At 45.2% G+C, this 9,856-nt stretch overlaps 1 protein-coding gene across 1 annotated transcript in view; it reads left to right on the top strand.

Moving 5' to 3' along the window:
* Positions 1-2,447: 2,447 nt before the first annotated feature.
* TFCP2L1 (transcription factor CP2 like 1) overlaps positions 2,448-9,856 on the top strand; it is a gene marked incomplete at both ends in the record, with an annotated part of 30,786 nt that continues 23,377 nt past the window's right edge. Inside the window, 2 exons of the mRNA XM_080347018.1 lie at positions 2,448-2,509; positions 6,727-6,878. Of these exons, the coding sequence (XP_080203144.1) occupies positions 2,448-2,509; positions 6,727-6,878 (214 nt within the window). The remainder of the gene's footprint in view (positions 2,510-6,726; positions 6,879-9,856) is intronic.

The raw sequence follows: 9,856 nt of genomic DNA, 5'->3' as shown, positions 1-9,856 counted from the left end.
CTGTGGCCAATTGAACAAGCATCTAAAGGGCATCTAAAAAGAGAGATGAAGAGCAATCAGCACAGCAGGGGGAAAGAGATGACTTTCATCTGGGAAGGAGTAGGAGAGCAAAGGGAGGTTGGGGTGAGAAAGCTGTGGTGGTGAAGTTTTTTTCACTGAGAAGCTGTGTTAGGGAGAGCGGAGGAGCAGACGCTGGGTGAGGAAGGCAGCCCCAGAGGGGAGCAGAGGAGGACTTGGTCTGTATGATGTGGTGTGTTTTGAAGATCAGGAGAGGGTATTTGATGCTGCAATGCAAACTTCCGTGCTGGGGGAAGAGGAGCAGGGGTTAGACCAGAAGAGGGCTGAGATTTCTTTCAGGGGAGATAGACAAAGAACAAAGATGGTTTTTTCAATGAGATTTGGCTAAGAAAGGGATGGGAGGGATATGAAGATTTAGAAGACAGCACTGCTGGCAGAGTCTCTGTAAAATTAATTAGCAGATCTCACCTTACTTTCTACATTCAGCAACAGGCCAGAGAGGAAACAAATGGGATTGTTTTAAGGTCATTTTCCCTTCAAAATGTTTACTTTCTAGAAATATAGTACAGAAAATATTGACATGCCCGACTTGATGGGATCCTTTGTTTTGTACAACATGGTCATTTACTCTTACATAGAACTTCATGTTTCTCCAGTGGGTGCAACAAACTACTCAAACTGTGGAAGAATATTTATTGTTTAGGGAAGTCCTTGGACACCTCAGCAAACTTTGTCTTGTTTTTGTGTCCAAGAGCTAAATATAGACTTTGCTCAATCAAGGTCTGAGCAGCAGCTGCTGCTGCTCAGATGTTGTGTGAGCAAAGCTTAATATTTTTAAAAGTATAAAAAAGTGACACAATAACTCCAGTCATTTTCATTTGAAAGAAGCAGGAGTTTGTCTAAGTGCATAGTAACAAAGGAAAAAGAAACTACCCTAAAGGCACATTTATTTGTGCTATTTCTTAGTCTGAAATTAACAGAAACAAGCAGATATAAATAATGCATCTTGAAAACTTCAAGACTCCCAGCACCTCTGTGAAGCTACTTGGTTACCCTTCAGGTTACCTTGTTCTTCACCTCATGACACATCAGGATATGACCTGCCGATGCCTGTACTGCATCTAACTCTCTTGGGCGTGACCAAATGATGATCTATAGGTGCTATGACAATGTCGATATTCTATAATCATAGCAGGATAATAAAAATTTCATCTGACAGTGAATTTATGCTATCTCTGCTGCAAAATATGGCAATACATAATAATATATGCTGACAGCTACCCAGAGTAAAATGCCTTTTTCTCAAGTGAAATTTGACCAGGAAGCTCGTGGGTAGGAAGCCCTCTCCTGCAAAACTGATTGGAAGGTTTTTAATGAATCAGAGAAATTAAGGTTCTGTTTCCATTTCTGTGGGTGGATAGACAATAGGATGTGACCAAACAGGAGGCCCTCTACCCTTTTAATCCCTCTCACCAAACTATCAAACATGAGAAGGATTGACGGGACAGGAAGGTGCTCTGAGAGCAGTGGGCTTAGGAAAATGGTGGGTATGGATGGCCTTGAAGGTGAGGATCAGGATCTGCAATTTGAAATGGAAAAGAACAGATTTCTCCTTATCAAGTAGGGGAGTTGGGTTAGGAAAGACAGGAGGGTTTTGGACGGGTTAGGGGTAAGTTTAGTCCTTGACACCATCCTCTTGTTCCTGCATGTCCTTGGTTAAATTACTTTGTTTTCCCCTTCCATCTGGAAAATACTCCACTGACATAAAGGCCACTTTAACATGGAGCACAGGCTGGTGCAAGAGACAGCGCAGAGTTAAAACAATCAGCTGTCCTTCACTTAAAGAAATAGAGACTTTAGAGGAACCTGAGCAGTGATTTCACACCCAGCCTCACCAATGTCAGCCGGAGCTGCCAGGACACCCCCACGGTTCGACGTGAGTGGAGTCGCTTTCAAAAAACACGGGCAGTTTGGAGGACAGAGGGCAAGTCCCAGCAGAACCGGTCCGGAGCGGGGGGTCCCCCTGCGTCCCGCCCCCGCCTCTCGGGGTGCGAGCTGCCCGCGCTGCCCACGGCGCGTTTCCGTGTGCATCCTTCATCTCTCCAACTCTGCTCCCGGGGCGACACCACCTCCCGCCCCCGCCCTTCCCTCGGGGGGGGCCGTCCCTCCGCCCCGAGGCTGCCCCGGCCCCTGCCCGCCCGGCGGCCGGGGGTGGCGGCGGGGCGGGGCGGGGGAGGGCTCGCCCGGTTCTGGCGGCCCGGCCCGGCCAACCCGCGGCCGCCGGGGCTGAGCCATAAAAGTGCCGGGAGCCGCCGGGGCCGCGGTTCCAGTTGTCCGCAGCCGTGTCCGGCGCGCCTCGGGGTGGGCAGCCCGGCTGGCCGCTTTTTGCCGCCCGGATACCCCAGGGACCGCGCCGGGTCCCCTCCAAGATGCTGTTTTGGCACACGCAGCCGGAGCACTACAACCAACACTCGACCGGCAGCTACCTGCGGTGAGTCCCCGCCCGCCCCGGGCAGCGGGAGAACCCGGGCGTGCCCTCGGCACGGTGTTGGGTGAGAAAGGCTGTGTCCGCCGGTCACAAAGCCCAAAGCTCGCTGGGCTGCCCCGCGGCGCCCGAGCTTAGCGCGGCTAACTCCTTCTGGGGGATGTGGGCATTTTTTGGGGGGCGTTTTCTTTTGGTTGGCCGGTTGTGATGTTTTTATTTGTTTGTTTTGTTTTGTTTTAAATAAAGCCGAGTTAGGCAACGATCTGCAGTTTTGTTTTACTGTGATTTTGACGGTTTCCCTCTTCTCAAGGGCTTGGGTAGGACAGTTCAAAAGGAGAAGGTGCGACAGTGGCAAAGCACTGTCAGAAGTCCGTGGAAAACGTCTGTTGGCAAACCAACAGGGCATCCAGTTTTCTCAGGATGGGATTTCTTTCTCTTCTTTTTGGGATGTTGGGTAAAAAGCTCAGAATTTCACTTTCTGAACTTGTCTAAACCAGCTTTTTCCTGCCTCTACGCAGTTGTGTTTAATTAAATGTGCCTAATTTAAGCACAAGAGCTGCTAAACAATAGTCTGTAACGTGTAGCACAAACCCGTATTTCCTCCCTCCAAAAGACAACTAAGCAGACAACTTTGGGAGTTTCCTTTCTGTTGGGTGCTTATGAATTATTTTTGTTCTGCATATGTAAAGCTGAGGTCTCAGCTGGTGTCAATTGCTGCTGCCCAGCTGAAATGTGATTTTGCTGAATAGCAGCAGTGGAGAACCTGGCAGTGGCTCAAGAGCGTTGCTTTCAAAATGTACCCCCAAATAACTACTGTTGAGAGAACATTGAGTTTGTCTGGCATAGCACTTCAAACACAGATAATACTTCCCATTCAAGGAGACATGCAATCTTAACTATTCCTGCTCCCTATCAGTGTATTTGCGAAGGATTTTTTTTTTTTACCAAATAATAATTTGCTGTTATCAAATGATACAATACTGTGAGATTCTTGCTTTCTGGCAGCTTCTCCACTTCTTCATACAAGGTTCTTCACCTTCTCCTTCTATCCCGACAAGTCTGTTTAAAAACCATGTATATGGCAAAAGTCTTGTTCTCTCTTGCTTCGTGCTTGCAAATATGATTGATTTAGGATTATGAGAATGGTTGTAGCAGAAGAGCATCAGCACTGGTACTTGTGTGTACTGTCTCTATATTAGAGAGCATTTATGGTCCTCAGGCTGCTTCCTTAACTCCGTGGATTTGTAGTGTGAGTGCTACAAGATCATCAGTTCTGCATCAGGCTTGAGCCCACAGTTCATATTAATTTTAATTGGCCAGAAAATGCATTAATTTATTTTTGCTGGCTTCATGCTAGCTGGGGGGTTAAAGGTACCTGATCTGGCAGATTAGGTAACCTGTTGGTGTTTGAGGAACAAACTTCAGCTTTAGTGAGTATCAGCCACTGTGACTGTAGTGTTTTTGACCTGGGACAAAAAGCCCTTAAATCAGTTTTATGGCAGCAATGGCCTCAGGTGTTTCAGGAAGGTCAGTTGAATAAAATGCTTGGGTGTTTTGTTTTTTTTGTAGGGAACTCTAATTCTGGCCAATTCACTCTCCATGGGAGTGTGTCAAGACATGCATTTCTAGAGGGGCATTTTTCTGCGGAGCTGTGCCTTTCTGGAGGCTCTCCATACCCACTTGTAGTGACTTTGCAGAGGAAGCTGAAGTTGTACAATCCTTGAAGCAGCTGTATGAAAAGTTTGTGTCTATTATACCTTGCAGAGATCGAAGGCGTTTTGTGTATCTGAGGCATGTGTGTAAATTCTGCCGTACCTCACTGGTATTTGGAGTTACAGCAAGACAAGACTACACAAAATTCTTGTAAATTTTCATTTGTTTTTGTGGAAACCTGATATATATTTTACTCTCTGTTCTGCCAGCTGACTGAACTCTCAAATAACTTTATCCCTTCCCAAAACTTAATTTGCAACTCTTGAATGAAGAGAATTGATCAAATACTGTGATATTGTGATGGCTAATATACATATAGCTTAGAAATTCTTATAAGTCTTGATCTGTCGCTCATGTCCTTCTAAGATCCAAATGCTTTTAATAAGGCAAAATGTTTTAGAAGGGCTTGATCCAAAGCCACGGATGGAACTTGCTATTAGTTCAAATACTGTAGGAATAAAACTGATTAACTTGTGTTGCTTCATCAGTGCTTTAATAGGACAAAGCTTTCCAGAAAATAAATCATGGATTCCTCAGTGCTTGTAGTCTTCAGTGATCAGACAGCTGCTGCAGCAAGTGTAGAGGTGTTAAGAGCCTGATGTGAAATACGATATTTGAATTTCCACTTCCTCTTGCCTAAATTTCTCAACTGTTTCAGCTGAGTAGGTGTACAAATTCCTCCCCCTTAAGTGTTAAACCTGGGCCAGATTTTGTGCAGTCTTCTCTGCAGAACTTCAGGAGCTTTCAGGCTTTAGAGTTTTTAACCTGTTCTCAACTGTAAAGCAACACACATTCCAATAGCATTGTGCTGAAAAGCATGTTAAGAGCAAGTGTTGGCATCTGGGGTGAGTGAGATGGCTCTGTGGAGCAGTATCAGATCCTCTGCGTGTGTGGAGCAATGCTATCTATTTCAGAAATCTACTGCAGGCATTTCTGTCACTTCGTTGCTGTAGTAAATCATCATCACTAAGGAAAAAAAAATACATCCTCTTTATGGCTACAGTTAAGCAAGAGCTGTGATTGTGTCACTAATGCCAGTAAGCAAACAGGGCTAGAAGTCTTCAAGTTGGTGATAATATGAAGGGGGTGGGGTTGGAACAGAGAATGGAAACACAGATGGGTGTTTCTTTTGTCCTGTCTTTATCTGAAGTGGCAGAGTTTGCTCTCTCTGGCTTTATTTTGCCATAAATAGGGAGTATCCGTGTTTCAAGCATGCACTTCAGCAGTTTGCTATAAACTGCTGCACTGTTTCACTCATGACCTGGGTAGCCTTCAAGGTTGTCGGTGCCATGAGTGAACATAGGGTGGATCATTAACTGAACAAGCAAGGAAAAAATTCTGAATGCTCTTTCCGTAGGGAGCATGCCTGTACATGCTGGCAGGTTCCTGAAGAGTTTTTCTTAAAGCTTTTTTGTGCCACAGGGTTACTGAAAGCAGCAGAACTGCAGCCTTGGTAATGGTGATCTTGAGTCTTCACACATCTGGAGGAAATGGAGGAGGAAAAAAATAATCACTTCTTGTTATGAATTGTCTCTGTGTTCAATATAATCCTCCTAATTTGGAAGGATTTTAATGTCTTAAGTAGGTGGACACAATGATCAGAAATGTTAGTGACATGGCGAAGGCTAATGTGGTTCTTCAGTATCAGACCTACTGTGATAAGGATGCTTGTTCCTGGTGTCTCATTTTGTACTAATCATTCTGCTGTGTTCTCAGTCGTGCTAATGCCTGTTCTGCTTGGGGATTAGTGTGGGTTGGGATCAGTCTGACACTAAACCAGCAGGCAGGTCAGCACAAACATCTTGTAAAGGTGTGACAGCTGGGACTGTGTGTAGGTCCTGGTGAAGCTGCTCCCGAGAACCTGTGTGCATTTATGAAGGTAGCCCAATGCTGGCTTAAGAGCTATGTGAATCCTTGGGATGAGGTTTATTAGAGTGCAAGGAGATGTTATGAGTGAATTAATCCAGCAGTTCTTGCCATCATTTACCTGAATGTCTCCTTTTTACACCAAACCTGTCTGCTCTTCACCCTTGGCTGCTACTTGTAGGCATTTTATAGTTTGACATTCAACTATCAAGATAAAGTGCCCTGTTTTGCCCCCCCCCCCCTTTTTTTTTTCCCTGAAAGTCTTTTGTCTGAGAACCCAAGAACTCTTAAAAGAATGTGCTTCCACAAGGATGAAGAATCTATTTTTGATGATTTGTTTCCTCATCAGTAAGACTGCTTAATGGAAAAGTAAATCTGATTTACATTTTAAAAACATGAATTCTCAGAAATATTCTGTTTTGCTAATGCTGTGTTGTTTTCTATCCAGTGCTGACATCCTAGAGGCAGAAGTTGGCTTGTTACATTATACAGGCCAAATTCTGTCTTCTTTTCTAGCCATCATAACTCGGTGTTTTTCCGAAGACCATCTCCATTCTCTCAGAGCATGACAACGAAGTGCAGATTGAGGCTAGGATGTTCTGTAAAGTCTTTGTGACTGAATGTGTGTGAATTACATGTTGCAGAGATGTCCTCGCACTGCCGATCTTCAAGCAGGAAGAGCCGCAGCTGTCGCCTGAGAATGATGCCAAACTGCCACCCTTTCAGTACGTCCTCTGCACAGCCACATCACCTGCTGTGAAACTGCATGAGGAAACCCTGACCTACCTCAACCAAGGTAGGGTTTGTACTACACTGAAGGGAGGGCATGTTTCCTGGGAACAATTAATGAGACACACATCTGATCACATACTTCTGCCTTACTGGGAAGGCAGTGGGATGAGAAAAAGAGGGCTAGAGGTGGGGAGGGGGATGGAGGAAAAGAGGATTATTTTTCACATTTATATACCAGATTGTCAACTGATATGAAATAATGAAGTACCACTGATTTAACTGTTGATTGAAGGCAGCATTACAGCATGCACCTGTGTCCAGGTACAGCTTGATTTCAGGCAGCCTCCTACCTTCATCTTAGAAGCCAGATTAATTAAGCAGATTAGCAAACTTGGAGTTGGAGAGGGCTCTTAATATTGCCAGTTCCCAAGTGCTGCTGGAGGATGTTGCCAGAGGAGGAGTGAGCAGGTATCCAAGGGCTCCTGGATGATCTGGGCAGAGTGTGGCATCGCTCCCAGTGGCTGGGTGATGTGGCTTTGCTCAGTTTATAACTTGACAAGTTGCTGGGGTTCAGTGCAGCAAGGTTCTCTGTAACTGACCTAGCAGGCTAACGTTAACTCCTGGATAAAAAAACACTGGGTGTTTCTCTAGGCTTTTTCCCCGGCTTTGGCAGAATTTGTGCGGCCACATCTGTGGCTGGAGTTTGGCTGTCACTTTGCAGCACCTCCTGTGTGTGTCCCAGGGGAATCAGACCTCTCCAGGCACAGACTGTGCTAAAACTTACTGTTTATCTTCTGCCAGGTTTTAAACAAGGGCTTAGCAAGATGCTGAAGGCTGTTTGCCCTGTTACTGAGACCCTTTCCTGCTTCAGGACACTGTTCCAGCTCTTTAAGCTTTGTGCACTGAGTGTGAAGCTCATTCTGGTGTCTCTTTGGTTGAATTTCTCTCAATGCTTTTACGAAGCAGAGCTCTGGACTCCCTTGGACCTCAGGTGCAGCTGGCTGCTGGAGCTGTGTTGCTAGCTAGTAGACCCATGGAGCCCCCTTAGAAAGATCAGCCAAATGCTGCAGGCTCTACCCAAGGAGCCAGATGTTTCCTGTCACATAGGCTGGCACTGTGCTGTCTCCCAGGATCAAGACATGCTTGAGGTTTGTGACTGTCTTCCCAGTTTATTCATCCAAATACAGCAGACCCCAGGAGGTGATACAGGGCATATCGGGGTGAGATGGAGGTGAACATTCCTGTGAAACACAATTATTTCATCTTTCAAAGTAAAAGATTTTCTGTAGTGAAAAGCAGCTGAAAACCAAATATTTTAGCATACATGAGGCAGTACCTGTTTTTTTTACCTTGGCAGGGCAAAATTAAGGCAAGTCTTTACCTAGTATCATGAGTTTAAAAAAACCCTGTGTGACCAGAGCAATCTGTGCTTTCCTGTGCAAATTAAGATTGTTACTGCCTTTGCAGATAGACCATATTGTTTTAGGCTTTCTCCTGCTTACTGTTGTAAGTTGTCTCCTTTGCCATCTTGACACAGTTCTGACCTGTTTCCTTGGCAGGCCACCAGTTCTTCAATATCTTCTGCATCTGCCTGTTATCCCCCAAGGGGGAAGGTGGGATATGTCCTTGCAGAATTCACCCTGGAGAGCATGAGGCTGGACAGGCCTGGAGGAACAAAGCAGGGATGAGGCTGGCAGGAGCCTTGCAGTGGGGCAGATCTGGGAAGGGACCGCCTTCCCAGAAGCATCCTCACCTCATTTATTTAAGGTCCCGAGCAATTCATCTTCCACTTTACACTGAGATGCTCTGAGTTTCTTGAAAAATTTCTTGGCTCTCTGTATGTAGATGATTTTTTTTTTTTTCCTTGATCTTGCAATATATCTACTTTAAAAGCCATTCTGGTCCACTCCAGCAGGTTGCTTTGGAGTCCATTGGCTGCACTCTTGCTCCCAGCATTGAGCCTTTCAGGTAGCAAGCGCAGGTCTTGACCGTAAATTCATTTGACATGCAGTCTACCTTGATACTAAGTCTCTTAGGGTAAAATCCCTTGACTGTCCTTGTTAGGAAAAAGGGACTGGGATCTGCTCCCATGTGGATAAGAGCTGCTGTGAGAAGCTTGTGGGTTCATTGAGGGTAACTACACATATGGGGAGAAGATGATGCTGGACACCTTTCAAGCAGCTGGGGTCAGAACTGGGGAGTCTAATTTCTTTTGGTGGCATGTCAGTGGGACATTGCTTGGGGTTAAGAAGAAATGAAGATTTGTCTTGCAATTCCAGAACAAAGAATTAATTTGAAGTGACAGATAACCTTCCATTTCGCTTAGAGGTTTCTGTTTAGGAACTTCTACACAGAAGGGTATTTGGTCTCTTTCATTATGAATGTGGCAAAAGCACATTCTTCATGCATTGACCTTTTGAAATAAAAAAAATGAGTGTCTGTTTAAAAGCAGAAATTAAAGTGCTTAAGACAAATTTTCTTCTCCTGTCGGCATCACTTTTCTGTGGGAACCACTTTTGATTTTTGAGCCTATATAGCTTCCCAGCAGGTACCTGTTGTGTAGGTAATGTCCACCCCTTCTCTAAATCCAGAGGAGGGTCCTGCAACTCTACTTCAGTCTACTCAACTCAAGCCAGGGAATTCCATACTGGCCTCAGTTGTCCTGCCTTAGCTGGAGCTAAGTGCGAGTTAAAGGCTCTGACAGAAAATTAATCCTATTAATAGAATTATGTTGTGTGAGCCTGAGGAGTTATGTGAAGGGGACCTTGAGGCAGCCCAAATCTCTGGACCGAACACTCACAGCATGGCTGAGGAGGTGACTGACTCCAGAGCACTGTGAGCCAGCCGCAGTGCTGTAGCCATCTCCTGAAGCAATTTAGACTATTTCCTACACCTTATCACCTTATACGCAATGTAAGTAAAGACACCTCTTGCACCTTACCCTCTTTCTGTGCTTATCATGGTCTGGCCAAACACTGTTACATAAAACTTCCCTTGTATGCTTGACTTTTGTGATGGATTACTTTAGCAAATGGGTAACTT

This window comes from Nesoenas mayeri, assembly GCF_963082525.1.
Source record: "Nesoenas mayeri genome assembly, chromosome: 6".
Lineage (NCBI taxonomy): Eukaryota > Metazoa > Chordata > Aves > Columbiformes > Columbidae > Nesoenas > Nesoenas mayeri.
This window is presented reverse-complemented; position numbering and strand designations above follow the sequence as displayed.